The sequence below is a fragment of the Volvox carteri genome, assembly GCF_000143455.1.
Source record: "Volvox carteri f. nagariensis unplaced genomic scaffold VOLCAscaffold_37, whole genome shotgun sequence".
Classification (NCBI taxonomy): Eukaryota; Viridiplantae; Chlorophyta; class Chlorophyceae; order Chlamydomonadales; family Volvocaceae; genus Volvox; species Volvox carteri.
This window is the reverse complement of record NW_003307580.1, coordinates 815,676-830,796: the sequence shown is the minus strand read 5'-3', so window position 1 is coordinate 830,796 and position 15,121 is coordinate 815,676. Positions and strand designations below refer to the sequence as shown.

At 55.5% G+C, this 15,121-nt stretch overlaps 2 protein-coding genes across 2 annotated transcripts; one reads left to right on the top strand and one right to left on the bottom strand.

Moving 5' to 3' along the window:
- Positions 1–2,072: 2,072 nt before the first annotated feature.
- Positions 2,073–4,228, top strand: VOLCADRAFT_94442 (uncharacterized protein; the record flags this gene model as incomplete). The annotated part of the gene is made up of 6 exons (XM_002953662.1): positions 2,073–2,238; positions 2,305–2,336; positions 2,634–2,711; positions 2,808–2,843; positions 3,142–3,300; positions 3,878–4,228. 6 exons carry the CDS (start codon positions 2,073–2,075, stop codon positions 4,226–4,228), a joined length of 822 nt encoding a protein of 273 aa, XP_002953708.1.
- Positions 4,229–14,963, bottom strand: VOLCADRAFT_106057 (uncharacterized protein; the record flags this gene model as incomplete). Its single annotated transcript, XM_002953574.1, has 17 exons — positions 4,229–5,494; positions 5,601–5,721; positions 6,614–6,918; positions 7,170–7,268; positions 7,726–7,911; positions 8,057–8,158; positions 8,412–8,569; positions 9,220–9,801; positions 9,943–10,248; positions 11,312–11,365; positions 11,419–11,481; positions 11,784–11,966; positions 12,157–12,339; positions 12,965–13,147; positions 13,438–13,554; positions 14,115–14,243; positions 14,814–14,963. 17 exons carry the CDS (start codon positions 14,961–14,963, stop codon positions 5,473–5,475), a joined length of 2,943 nt encoding a protein of 980 aa, XP_002953620.1. The 3' UTR covers positions 4,229–5,472.
- Positions 14,964–15,121: the final 158 nt, after the last annotated feature.

The following is a 15,121-nucleotide window of genomic DNA, read 5'->3' as shown; positions in this document are numbered from 1 at the left end:
GGTCCTCCTCGCCAGGTGCCCCTTGCGTCTGCTCCCCAATGCGTCCCCAACGATCCATGCTGCCCAGAAAAAGAGTGTCTGGCTTTACCGCCTGGCTGTATTGGGCCTCGTTGCCGTGTTCTAGGTTGGACTTGCCTGGCTTGCGGCCGGCTTGTGCTTATTCGTGTTGCTGTGACGAGGATGATAATGGTGGTGATGTTCGCTGCCCCGGCGCGCTAAAATTTCTGTTTTAGTGTTAGATCGCTGGGTGCCAGGGCCAGGCCACAAACAACCTGAGTCGCACCAGTGCCCAGCAATTATAAGGGTAGAGCTCGGCCTCGGTCTGTGAGTGGGCCAGGATGAAGGTTGCAGAATGGGAGAGGGTGTTGCTGTGGAATACGCCGTGTCGAGCCTGTGACCGCAGGAGTAGCCGTCAGAGAAATGTGCAGCTGGTCATCACCCTCAACTGGCTCGTGGAGCGGTGGCGGCGCTTGGCCATAATCGAGGGTCCAGTTTTCTTATTGGTAAGCAAGGGACACGGCACGTATGGTGGCGGTGACTCTGAAGAGTCCTTCGCCTTCAATTTGCATGAGGGGCTTAACTTCCTGCGCGAGTGCAGTGCTGGTGCAGTATGCGAGAATGTTTGTGTGCCTGAGTGTTTTTCCTTGGTGGCTCTTTTGTTTGATTTAGTTTTTATAAAATTTTGTGTGATGGATTAAGACACATGGCATGACTTACACTCGCCAATTCCCAGTCCATCTCATTCTCAAATGCGGCCATCAGCAGCTATAGTGACAGCAATGTGATGGCAAAGACGTGCGTGTTTGCCAGCAATGTTTGTATTGGGATGTCTGGTGACAGTGGCATGACTGAGGCAAAGTTGCAAATTACCGGAGACTTGGTATCATGGTATTAAGAGGAGGTGCCAACATCTGGGGCCCGGTGATTGCAGCATCAATCTCTACATGCAACCTCAGCGTGGGTGGGACGTCTATGATCAACGATGCCATTGCTAACGGTTATGTCACTGCAACAGAAAGGCTCCTGACGACAGCAATCTCGTCCCGACTGGTACTTCGACACAAGCGGAACCTGTTACCGCTGCAGGGTTGCTGACTACAACAGGAGGTCTAGTCGTTCAAGGTCTGTGCTTTCAAACCCCTCAACCCCAAAGCACACGGCGACGCGTCACACGTGGTCCATCACTTCTATTGCAGCACTACGGCCGTCTTCAGGCCAGCCAGCTCCTGTCGTAGGTTGGCTACTTGTCCATCAGCGTTTTATCCCCGCAGCCTTTCAGCGACTTGGCGCTCTCCGGACGAACCACGTGTACAACTGCTTCCTTCATCGCTAACAGCATATGCATTGAAAAACTTTGCTAGTTTGCAATTTAGATGAAAAACGTAAGCCGCCACAAACAGCGCACCGCACCGCTCCACACAGCCCACGGAACCGGGTGGTGAGACCCATTCACTCACGGTAGGCATCGTAGAAACAATTCGAGCATGCGTGTCCAAAACAGCGAGCACGTAGTTCAGATACATAAACCATGTGCCGATCCAACCTTTAAGGGAGTGCGAAACGGGCGCTGCGGTCCGCTCTCCTGCAGTTCGGCTGTCCAATTTAAAAAGCAAGAGGGGACGTAGAGTAGGCCTGTAGTACTAGATAGGCTCTTAGAACGTTGTAGCTATACCTCGTAACCGAGGGGGAGCTGCAGGGGAATAACGACAGCGGATGGTCAGGCTGCAGAAACGAACCGACCAGGGTTGTACGGCAGTATCAGGTCGATTAGCATTTGCTGCAGAATTTTGGACAAAGTTTATAAACTTTACGCACAACACCATATATTGCTCGCAAGGCAGGAATACAGTATAGAGGTTCCGCCATAGTTCCAACAATTTCAGGCCTGCATTGCTGCCGCACTCCTAGCTGATAAAACGCAGCACCTTCCTGCCTAATAGCCTCTGACATCCGTTACAAATCTTGAATTTATGCTCAATGGAGATTTCGCAAACGCACTTGCTGTGGCTGAGTCGCGACGGTTCCTGACAGCCGTGTAATCAGCAAATCTAGTCGCTGGCATGGCTGTTTCTATGATTCAAAGGATCAAGGGAGGCTCAAGTAGTATCGCGGAGGCTTCAAGACTGTTGCCGACATGCTCGTTCATACGCGGCTTCCGAGCAGACGCAACTGACCCGGAGACTCGCAGTGAAGACGCCTGTGAGGATCAATGTTGCAAAGGCTTGCTTGCGGATCCGCGTAAGCATTCATCCGGGAGAGGGCAACTCACTGCCTCGGGCGCGCTTTGCTCCGACGCAACTCCAGCTGCTTACCGCGGACCCATCCGGACAGCTCAGGTGTGACAATCATGACTTTCTTACGCAACTGCATACCACCAACTTTTGCAAACCCCAATAACGCATTAAAGTGCTTGCTTGCTTCGTAATCTCGTAGCAAGCCTGAGATATGGTGGCTGACCCAGATGTGGTAATGCCGTTTCCTTGTACATAACTGATTGCACATAACCATTTCTTATCGGTGTTCGCCAACGGCCATGTGCCGGTTAACGTACCGCTCATGTGTGGAGCCATCCGTTACAATAACCCGCTGCACATGTGTTGCAATACGCGTGGATTCCTCTCTTTATCCTGCAGCCGAGGAAAGGCGAGCGGCGCAAGGCCCTCCCCGTCCTCGCTGGTGACCAGTTCACCAGCAACGTAGCAACTCTGCTGGTGCGATGGCCACATGCTGCGTCCTCACGGCTGCCGCGGAGCTGGCAGGCGATCTGTGAAAGCGACCGTTTCCGACGGCTTTTCCCCCGCCGGCAGCCGCCGCTGACAGAGGGGGCCGTGCAGGGGCTCAAGGTAAGAAAGGGGGGTTGTCCGCCGTGTTGCAGCGGATAGGATTGGAGGGATGCGGGCCTTGGACGGATGGGGTTTGTGGAAATCCTTTAGCATTACGTGGATGCCGGTTTAGGGCATCCGTGCTTTGAACGGCCTCCCGCCTTTTATACGGGCCATGCTGGCTATGGTGCTGTACGCAGGAGCAACGGAACCCGAATGCTGTCTAACGTTTTCCCCCTCGCCATCTTCTGCATTGTTACTGAATTGCATGCCGTCACGTATTTGACTCTCAACTCTGCCGTACGCCCCTCTCCGACAGGCCCTGGCGGCATCAGGGCTGTACAATAGCGATAGCAGGGGTGCCGGAGGACCAGCGACGGCTGCAGGCACATGCGAGGATGCCGTGCAGTACGACGCTCACCAGGCTGCTCTTTCGGAGCTGTTGGACCGACTTCAGGCGCTGCAACAACATTTGCAGGTGGGGGAAGGTTGCCGAGGTAACCGCCACCCGAGTGCCATGCGGTCAGCTGTGACAAAGGAGGAGGGATTATAGGGTCCCAAGCCGTATCCGGTTTTATGGGGCTGCGTTACGGAAGCGCCATTACCTAGTGCAGGGTGTACGTTAGGTCAAGGTGTACGGTGTCAGTATGTAGGTGGCAGCCAGGCGGAGGGTTGCTGAACAGCGCACCCGAAGTCCTCCGCTACACCTAAACGAACACCCCGGCAGACACGGTTGGGGCTTGTGAGGTGGGTTACACGAGAGAAAGGACTCAGCATTGCGGTGGATTGTGAAGTGTAATGTCATTGGTATTTGTCGGGAATTATTAGTCTGCTGACCCAGCAAGGCTGTACACGCACTTGGCACACAGGAGCCGAAGGAGTATGTCGTCTTGCTATGAAGTCCGTAGGAGTCACCATAACACAACTGATACGTTCCATCCGTAGTGCGAAGGCTGTGTAAAGAGTTGCGCAGCGGCTTGCTAGTTGGTTTGGATGGGTTGTACCCCCCTGCCACCTGCCTGGCCTTACATGCTTGTGTCTTGGTGCACATGCAGGACTTCATGTCCGACGACGGGAGCCGCAACGGCACAATTGTCGCGCTCGCAACAATTACCGAGGAGGACGGCGATGAGCCAGGCGGACCGTACATTCGCAACGAAGCAGACAGCCAAGACGTTGCGTGCAGTGGACCCGAGGGTCTTGAAGGCAGCGCGAGCTCAGACGGTCGCGTAGCGAATGAGGGATCAGGGTCGTCGTGTGCCGCGACTATGCTGGGTCGATGGCGACGGCGCCCTGCAGGATGGCAGCAAGGCCCCCGACCGGCGCCGCCGTGGGACGACACGCAACCTTTCCAGACCCATGTGGGCACAGTGTATCATTTCTGGCGGTTGTGTCCATATGGTTAGGCTTTACGTGCTAAGTAGTTGAAAGTATCGGGCAGAGTAGATTATTAGGAGTCCACACTTTAGGTCGGTTCCATATCATTGCAACCATGAGCGTTAAAAGGATTAATTATTTTGTAACGTTTGAGTAAAATTACTCAATTCGTAAAACACACAGGAATTAGCCAGCTATTGTTACACTGTGTGTTCGGATCATGTAATGGCGCCACCCCCACTGGGGCTCATAAGAGGACAGTCCTCACCCTATACGCAAAATCGACGCGCTCCTATGCGCCAGTCCGAAAACGTCCCCACAACAAATCATGCCCAGAGACCATTAATGGCAGGATTCAAAAACCTTTGCGTCTTCAGCTAGGTCCATGCTCATGCCATGGCGTATGTGTGCATGGTAGCATGATCCAACTTCAGCATTACAAGACATGATGCGCGCATGCATTTAAAGAGATGTACATCCACAATTCCAGCAGTTCAGTATATAAAACAATCCTACTTGAGTACAGCTCTCGACAGATTCAAGCGATACACCTGCACTGCTCCTGCGGCCAGTCTCTACCCGCGCCACTCGGAAAGCGGCGAGCTAGGACTCAACGGTTGCCCCTTCCCATCCAGCGCCACCGCACCGAAGCTGGTGGTCCCGGACGACACTGAGCCGCCCGACGACCCGGCCGCATTCACACCATCCAAACCGTGCGGCTGCAAGTGCTGCTGACTGCCCTGTCGGAGCGACAACGAAGATGCTTTCAACCCCTTTCCCGTCGGCTGTCCAGGTTTTAACAGCGACACAACAGTCGGCTTGTCGGACCATATAAGCGCCAGCTCATGCCGCGGTCGCCGTGACCTCAACGTCCGCTGGCGCCGCTGGCATTGGGACAGGAGCGTGCTCAACGTATCATTATCATCATGATCGGGGGGTTCACACCACGAGGACGCTGCTGCCGCAGATGTCGTCGCACCATATCCACCTTTGGCTGCAATGGAAGGTTTTCCGCGCGGCTGCTTCCCAGAATATGTTAAGGCAGGAGGAGGAGGTGGAAGTGCTAATGCTCGAGAAGGACGCCGCGACAAGCGCAAGCCCTGGTCCCCATACGTTGGAAGAGTGTCGACCGGCCCGTTGTAGAAGCACTGCGCCGACTGCGGCAGTTGAGGTACTCGAAATAGAAACGCATCTACTGTATGGCCAGACGATGAGGGTTCATAGTCCGGCTCAGAAGAGAAGACGTGGCGAGGACACTGCAATGCTTTGGGAGCTAACCCCGTCGCCCTCCACAACTGCAACGACAAAGAGGTCATTTGTTAGGGGTCGAGCTACACATGAAAGTGATATGCACGAGCCTTTGCTTTTTCGAAGACTCCCGAGTCGGGGCGGCGGACCCACCTGAAGGTTAAGTGCGGTGTCCACAGCTGCGCGCTGCTCTTTAACGCTTGAGGCAGCGGCCATCTGCCGCATAATGCGGCCCCAGCGCGCCTACACTCTTCGCGCCAGGCAACTACAGTGCCTGCAGGGATTCAGGTACAGGCAGAAGCCCGAGTACATCTCAGCCAAAACTTTCCCAAATAAGCGCTTCTCAAGTTCATTTCAACCCAACATCAGCGTGGTATATACAACTTCCCGGTTATCCTCCCCTCTTGAGGACGCGGATCGACGCATGGCGCCCGGTGCCAGAAACGTAGCATAAAAATAGCCCGAGAGCACTATGTTCTCCTCTACAACCAACAACGCCTCGTTACCGAAGCGTTGCGCACCTGAAGCGCTTCACGGCCCGACCTCGCGAAGTCTCCTTCAGACGGGCCGACAATCAGGATGCCTCAAGCTTTCTCCCGTGAGCTGGTTCACCAGAGTTCAAGCACCAAGGACAGGAATCCAGGAGTAGCCCGCGTTGTTGAAAGCAGCTGTGAACGAACCTTTCATGAAATCAAGCATACCTGAAGACGAGATGATAAAATTCACAACCTTGTATTCTAATTGCTTATGACGCACAGGCGAAACGTGGATGCCAAGATTACCGAGTACGGAGGAATGTACAGCCCGAAATCCCTTTATGCCAAGCCGAAACCCCCCATCAACGTTTACGCATAAGCAGATAATGCTAATGTAAGATGTACCAGAGTAGTCTTGGCGTAAACATGCCATATGCAGTCCAAGCAGGGCAGAATAAGGCCTCGTCTCCTCTGAGCCAATCGTGTGCATGTAGGACGAAATGGATGTCCAAAAACATATCCATTATAGCAGTGTTAACCTTTCATTCCTTCAGGCCTGTAAGACGTATCCCACTCTTTTCGCAGGAAGCAGTCGAAAGCCAAACAAGTAGTGGTAACCGGCACAGCTGCTTCCCCTGTTTGTGCGTTACAGCGAACTTTGGAATGTACCTGAAGGCCTGAGCAGCGCACCCGTGCCAGCTTGTTTGACTTCCAATGCTGCTGCGCTGGCACTCAAACTGGCCCCGTGAAGGCCGGTAAGCCGCCCAACCTGGACTGCAAAATCGGCATAAGCAGCGGATAGAGCAGCGGCCGCCTCGCTGCCGGCATCCGCAAGTTCAGCATCCCGGTAGTCATCAGGCCTCTCCCGCCGCTGCATACCTACTATCCGGTTAAGCTCAGCCCGCCACCATGGAAGGGGCTCAACGTCTGGGCCACAGCACCTGGCCAGCAGGTCGTTGTACTTGAACTGTTGCTGGCCCTGCATGTGCGTATACCTGTTTGACAGGAAACGCAAGGCAGGCAGGAGGAAAGAACCCTGGCTGCGTTCAAAATGCAACCCGCAGGTTATTTTGCAAAAGAAATCACGAATGTCCCTTTCGGGCAGCTTGCCGACCTTGTGTGTGTCGGCTTATCGTGCACTCCAACGTTCAGTTTCCGCAGAGTTCCTCCTAAATAAATCCAACCAACTCCAGTGCCTGGTCGTCATAGGCATGCCCAGCGTTCCCATAACCACGCCCGCTCATACCGTTTAGGCAGCTGCTGAGCCCGCATAGCCTCGAAATGAACGGCGATGTCGGCCTCCATCTGGTCATGGCTCGGAAGCGGCACGCGGCCCGACAGCAATCTGCGCCAGACCAGTTGCAGCAGCTGACAGGCGGTAGACTAGCAACGGCGCCAGTGGACGCCCGGGCACGCTGTCATCACTTCCCGATACGTCATGGGCCCGTCCGGCACACGCGGCTGGCTGGCTGCGTGACCGAAACCCTGATACAATCTCTCTCTCTCTCTCTCTCTCTCTCCCCATCAATGAGCCAGATTGCCAGTTCACACACAACTCCCTGGGCCAAATGTCCCATCACCCCTTAGCTGCCGAAGCCCCCCAGCACCTAAGCAACCATAAACCTAAGCTATAGGGTTATCACCGGGCCATAGTGTCATAGTCGTGCCATCGTCCGAGTGCCATAGTCGCGAAGATGGGCTTCCTGCCCCCCTCAGAGCGCCTCTTTCCTCTTCTTCCCAACCAGCAAGCCACACAATCCAGTCCGGCTGCGTGTTGCCACGCGGCAGCCCTCTCTACCCACCTGGCTATCAGCTTGCTTTGCATCTGGAATTGCGGAAAGGGCACCACCTTCCAGGGTAGACCTATGAACGACAGTCCGGGCGCCAGGGGCCCAGGGGGCAACATGTGCAGCCACAGGGGTCCCACGCAATTATCCTCCACACGGGCAGCCGCGGCAGCAGAGCCGCGCAGGAAGGGGAAAGAGTACCTAGGACAGGGAGAAGTGGGGTTACCGGCTGATAAGAAACACACCCGGCAGGGTACGAAATATGTCTTGAGCGGACCCTTAACAGTCAGGCGGTTGATTACAGAAAGGACCACACTATTCCGCGGACGCCTCGTGAGCAACGCACCTGTAGCCTGTGCAGTAGATGACAGCGTCGATGGGCCCCTCCCGGCGACCATCCGTGAACGTGGCGGACCCGTCCGCGTGCAACTCCGAAACCATTGGGAACCTGCGGCACGAGCGCAGCATTAGGATAATCAGGCCGCTGAACACATGGGCCCCAAGGGGCCGTCAGCAGAGACATCCTTGCATTGCGCATCACTGCGCATGGGTCAAAACGCCGTTACGCGGCTGGTTCTACAGCCGTGCTGCTACAGCTGCCACCTCGGCTGATCCTGTGACTGCTGTGGACATCCTATGCTGCTGTTGCTGCTGCACCTGCTGCTGTCCGAATGCTGTATTCGGGCGTTCAGCATCCTCACCGGTAGATGTTAGACCCCGGTCCATACGGAGCGGTGTCAGCGGCCCAGGCCTCGTTCTTCCAGGACCAGGCGGAAAGCAGCACCCGGGCAGCCCCTCCAGCACTGAGCTCCCGACTGATGTCCTCCCCAGAGTTGGATGCACCCACCACCAACACCACCTTCGACACGGGGGTCGAGGAAACGAGAGCGCGAACGCGGGTTAATGTCACATGGAAAAGATGGAAAAGATGAAGGCGAGCTAACACGGCAGCGTTGGGTTGGGCCAACATGGACACTGCGCACTGGATGTGGAAATGGGATCGAGTGGCGACGGTGTAAAATGAAACTGTGATGCCGTCGTGTGATGCATCGCCCTTGTTAGCAATAAGGTAAGTGGCGTCTTATTGACAGCCTGCAACGGCAAGTTGCGCCGCGGACGGGAACGGGTACATGTCGCTGGCTGATGCCATATCTCGTGAGCTCTCCAAGGCCGCTGCTGCCGCTGCGGCGGCGGCGGCGGCGGCTGCCGCTACTGCCATTGGTCGGTTTACTGCTGCTGTCGCCTCCGCCTGTGAACTAGGCTGCTGCTGGCGGGGCTTTTCACCCAGCCGGGCTGCCACTGCTGGTGTTGGCTGCCAGCAACTGGTCCATCATGCCATTGGACGCGGTAATGATATATGGATCCAATTTTCATGACATTGACCGGATAAAACCTGTTGCTCCGGCTATTGAGTAGCGTTCGCTCTGGTGACGCTCACATTCTGGCCTCGTCAAGGTCCCCATCAGGCCCCACTTTTGCTGCATTGCGAAAACGCACAACGCGCACTACCTTTCCCCGCAGCTTCTCAGCGGACCGATAGTTGTGGCTGTGTAGCTGCTCTCCTGGGAAGCCCCGGTCACAGGGAGAACTGCCGCCACTGCCGTACATGCCGCGCACTTGAGGGAGGCGCGGCTCGCTGTAGTGCCCGTTACATACAACCACCGCGTCGTACAGCTCCTGCTGCTGTTGGTTTCGGAGCCGAGCTGCCTGGGGCTTTTCCCCGCCATCACGGTCGTTGGAAACAGCCTCCTGTCCGTCCCCATGCCCCTGGCTCCGGTCCCGGGATGGTGAAGCTGTTGCTGCCGCCGCATGCTCGGCGATGTTGCTCCCACCATCGGGGCCCAGCCACTCCGAAGTCACCACAAAGCCAAACCGCGGAGATAACGGTTCCGTCGCTGCTTTCCCCGCGGCTTCCTGCTGCTGCTGCTTCAAATGCTGGCAGCGATCTTCCGGGCCTGCTGCAGCAGCTGCTGCGGCGGCCCCCTCGGCGGCCGCCTCCTCTGCAAGCTGTACGCTGAGCACCCGTGTGCGCGTCCGCACAAGGGCCCGCAGCTCAAAGTAGTCCGCAAAGGCATCCAGGTAGCCTAGGACCTGGGGGTTATCGCACGTGATAAGAACCTCACAGGCAGCGCGAATCCCACGTTGGTTATGGCAGGGGAACTTGCAGGTCCACGCCTCCTTACGTCATGACCACGAGCGCCGTAAGGCCCTGATGAGCACATTGACCCTCACCTCTGCATGTCCACAGAAGCGCCGTGGGTCGGATGAGTAGCGGGGCCCTAGGAACGCCGCATCGAAGGGGAAGTCCACAAAGGACATCAGCTCGCGCGGTAAGTTGGTACGAAGCTTCTCATACATGCTACTGTGGACACGCGACCGGTCTGGATTGGCACCCAGGAGGTCCCCAGTTTCCGTACGGGGGTCATAGCGCCACACGCCGCCCACGTACGGCGACTGCTCCAGAACAGTCACGTCATGGCCTTCGTCGCGCAGCTCGCGGGCGGCTGCCAGGCCCGCAGCTCCGGCACCGATAACAGCCTGGAGGTAGTCAAGAACGGCATTTGGGTTAAGCCATCATCATCCTGGGTTGACGGCAGGAAGAACTACAAAAGCGAGAAAGTGAGCATCCGTCGGATTGATGCTTGCATGAGCAGCAAGCAGCAAGGTAGGACACCCATCAAGAAATTAACTCTGAATATACATGTGCGGGGATGTGAGCGGTAAAAAAAGCTGGGCTTGTGATGCAAACGAAGCGTGCGGCCCAGACGGTTGTGCGTTGCGGCATCCATGCAGAGACATACCACGCGTCTTGATCGACGAATGGCTCCATTTGGATGATTTGTCATTGAGCAAACTATAGTATTGGCCGCACAGCAGCGACTAGGCCGGGCGCGAAGCAGCCCCGACGCGAGTCGGTTCCTCATATGTGACGTGCCCAATGCAGTTGAGACAGCTACTACCTACGCATAGCCATTCAAAGCTACAAATATCTCTCGCATTTGAAAACTCAAATGTTTTGACAGCTGCTGTAAGGCTCCTTAGGAAGCTGGCTGACTGTGTGACTGCTATGCAACCATCCAAGCTGATCAAGATTTGTAAGACGACTTCTCGACGTGTTCTACAATCTATTTTCACGGATACGCGGTAGATTTACACGATTCATTGGAGCGGCACAAGGCAGTCAAGAGTGGTTGCACGCTTCGTACGAGTCTGGTACTTTTTTGCTTGTGCCGCCCATTTCGCGCTCTGCTACCGCCCGTTCGGCAATGCAGCCCCCTTTACGAAAATCCATCAGACTGGACAATAAAGGATCTGAACGGTCCGGCCAAACTCAGCCGCTCTCGTATGTCCTCCTAGTTACGTTCTAGGCACGCAACCAGCCCAAATTGTCCACGGGGACCCGACATACACCTTTACCAGGAATTTCTACGACATCTCCTGCCTTCCCCCCCCCCCCGATACCCTGCCAAGTGGCCCATGGCCGAACGCGAAAAGAATGGAGGTGCGAAAAGAACTTTGCACAGCTGCCTTCCTTCCGCAGAGCCCATCAAAAGAAACGCAAAGGCAAGCCGCGCATTCCATGCGCCGTCGAGGAGCTCACTCCCCTCTCAAGCCAACCCTCCTTCAGAACGCCGGCAGGCTGTTCTGATCCACTCTGGGGGAGAGCATGGGGGGTGTCAGCCAGGATGTGGGGGACATCGTGCGCACCCGGGACCGCAGAGCCGGACCGAGAGGCGGCCTGCACGGGGACTGCTCCCGCTCCCCTGCAACCTGCAAGCAACATTGCCCGTCAGCGAGTAAGTAAAGAATAAGTGAGCAGCCAGGACAAAATAAGAGACAAGGATTATTAGCTTTTGTCTTGCATGGTCACCATCACAGTCATCCACATGGCTATTTTTGCATGTGAAATTAAGGTTGTGATAATAGCACGGCCGGTGCAGCGCAGCATAGCAAAGGACGCCAGGAAACAGCACAGCACAGCAGGACAGTGCACCCAACTACTGTATTATGAATATATATACTGCACTTCCCCCGACCACCCGTCGTATTACCATGCCCGCGACCTCGCGAACCTCTGACGCCTCCACCGCCCCCAGCTCCAGCAAAAGGCCCACGAGGCCACGACAAGACTTCCAAATCTTCCGTGCTGTCCGCATGACAGCTTGCTGCTCCTCGCGCCCGGCAGTTGGCGGTTGGCAGTTGACGGGCAGTTTGCAGCACCAATAATACAGGTTCATGGCAGTTGATGACCGCGGCTCCAATGATTTGAAAGATGGGTATGCAAGTTATGTAAAAGACAGGAGGACATTTGGCTAGGCTTATGATGGGCTTTGGACGAAGCAGCGAAACAACAAATATCGTCTGGTCGCCCGCAGCAGCATGTAAGCCCATGCTGCCGCGAGCAAGCCACAGCACATAGCATACACCCTCTCTCCCTTCTCTCACCTCTTCTTCCTCCCCGCCAACGTTGCCGTACAATGGATCCTCGATATCCATCTCGTCACCCGCGGTGCTGTACTGCATGACTGCTGGGGGCTCCTGAGCCTCTGGAGCCGGCAGGAACTCCCCCAGCCGTCGTACCTTGTACGAGAACTGGGCTGTGCGGTTGATGAGTTCAAAAGAGGACACCTGGGGATTGGTGTACGGCGGAGAGGGGTGGTTGGTCAGGTTGTGGTTGAGGCAATGGTTGAGGAAACATGACTAGTTGTTACACCTGAATGTACGTGACTATTTTTAGTTGTTGACCGCACAAGCGATGGTCGCAAGTCGCAGTTGATGCATCCCTGCATACAGGAGGTGTCGCGGGAAACAAGGCGCGACAAGACTCACTTCGCAAAAGGGACACTGCCTCCAGATGTGCACATGAAATCAAAGTCTAGAGGTTGTAGAGGTTGTACTTCACGAGGCTTCAGAGAACAATCACTACCAATGGGGCGGCACGGCCAGTGCATATGGAGTGGTGATCTGGCTTTGCAATGAATAAAGCAGCGATTTGGATGGCTAGTTGACTGAACTCCAGGCATAAATAAAAAACACGCATAAATAGACTCACGTTGCACCGCCTGGTGCTCATATCATCACAAGTAAACACACACCTGCACCAACACGGCGTCAGTGCGGCGTCAGGGGCAGCTGACAGCAGCACTCCCTGACAGAGCCGCGAAACCACCCCCTCTGCCATCAGCGCCGCTACTACTACTACTACTACTACACTACTACACACATACACTCACGCACTCGCCCACCTACTCACCTCGCGCATCACATCGCCCGCCGTGAACTTGTCCATGACGAGTAGTAAATCGTACGACACAATGTCGTTCGCCGGGTCAAACAGCCGCGCGGCGTGCTGTGCCGGCAGCTCCAACCCCATTGCCTCGGCCGCGGCAACCACTGCTGGCTCCGGCCCCTCACCCAGGTTGTAGGGACGTGTACCCTGAAAGGGTGAACAGATGTGCCGCGTTTTAGCAGCAAAAGCAGAGAAGCTGTGACATTTTGTAAGAAGCCTTCATAGCAGCAATAGCATGCTCTCCACGGTGTCTACTGTGGCCAACCCAGCCGATACCTCAGCTCTACTCTTTCAGCACTGTCAGTTGCAACAGCAACGCAGGTCTCAATGGTTCTCCGAGTCCTCCGCCGCACCACCGCCCAGCGCCCAGTGCACAGTCACAACTGGCACACTTTCACCTCTCCCTAACTGGATTTGCCGTACTACGTTGTACTCACACACGTGGCCAGCTCCACTTGCCCCTCCAGCCCCGCATCCTGTAACATCACTCGTAGACTGGCAGCCGCCAACACGGAGCGAGACACGTCACTTTCGCTGATCAGTAGCAGGCATGCCTGAAGCCCCGGGGGGAAATATGCATATGGGATATGAGGAGGGAAATCATACTCAGGGATGCAGGGGACGAAGAGGGGAGGGAAAACCGCAGACTTGGGCACGAGGGTGGAGGTAGGGAGGAGCAAAAAGGGATGACGAAGGGACACCGTTAGACTGGGACACGTCCGAGGCGTGCAAGGGCAGGGGGAGGGAGTCATCGTGCTGTGGATGTGTTGGGAATGTGTTGAGCTTGTCAGGTGTGAGGGGCACCTCCCTCCCTTGCTGACCTGTTCGAAGACTCCCCCGGAACTCTCCAATATAGAGCTTGGTTGATCTATCTATGCATTTGGGTCATGCGCGGATCCAGCGCTTTTCGTTCAAACGCCCATAATGGCATTGTTATCCGCATTCACCCCAACCCCGTCTCCTCATCCACCTCACTGAACTGCCAGCCCCTCCCTGCCACCGGCGGTGTTAACCCGGGCCAGGGATTTGAATTCCGCTTGAGGCCGTGGCGCGGGGGGTTTGTCCTTGTCGCGGGTGGTTCGGTTGGGAATTACTAGACTCACAGCCCCCACACCTGGGGCTTTTGCTCTTGACTTCGGAGCCGCTCCGCGTCCCAAGGAGCAGCACGGATGACGGGGTCGACAACCAGGCGCTCAACGGATTCCGTTACGTGCTGTACAGGGGCGTCCTCACGGTGTATGTCCTGGGGGCGTCGCGTTGCAGGCGTCCCGAGGGCATCGCGTTACAGCAGCGCGCTCGGCAAGTACAGTACTACATCGTAAGCAGCGTTGGTGGGCTCAGCTCAGACTTACGTTTTTTGCTTACTATTGTTTTTGTTTATGCTTACAACAGGTAAACAAACACCGGACACGTCAATCTCATGCCGGGTTTGCCTGTGTGGCTCGTTGGCCCGTGGGGGCTGCGTCAGCGCCGACGCAAAGCAGAGTTTAAGGTCTCGACATAGACACACATGCAATCCACCCGTATAAAATGAGACGGGATCAACCTTTCTTGAATAGTTCGGTTTTCGATTATTCGGTGCAGGAAAATCAAATGCACCGTTAGGCGGACGCTTTCCGTTTTACCATCAGGATTAACAGTCTCCTTCTTTCCGGCCACGCTGCATATACCTGACCAATCTGCAGCCCTCCCGAACAACTTCTTACGTGGCACACAAATATGAAAGCTTTGGTGAGAGGCAAAGTTCCACAAACCTTTTCCCCAGCCCTTGCCGCCGACGACGCAGGGGAACTCCGCCAAAGTTCCAGCCCACCTTATAGTTACAGCGGATCTCACTGTCCTTGGTGCTTCCACCAAGGATAGGCGGACCGACGACCACTCGCCTGTAGGCCTCGGGAACTAACTCCCTCGCATTATGTCTCCGACAGGAGGTTTCCTTGCGCAAGGTAAGGGTACTCTGCATCTTTATTAATTTCAACAAAAAGTATAAAGGGTTGTATATTATGGGTTTTATGGTCTTACCTCGTTAGTATTTCCTTGCATTCCTTGCGTCCGAGACCAAAGTGGAGCGCGGATTGAAACTTGGTCTTCGCCATCGCCTTTTGACACGCAAAATGCAGT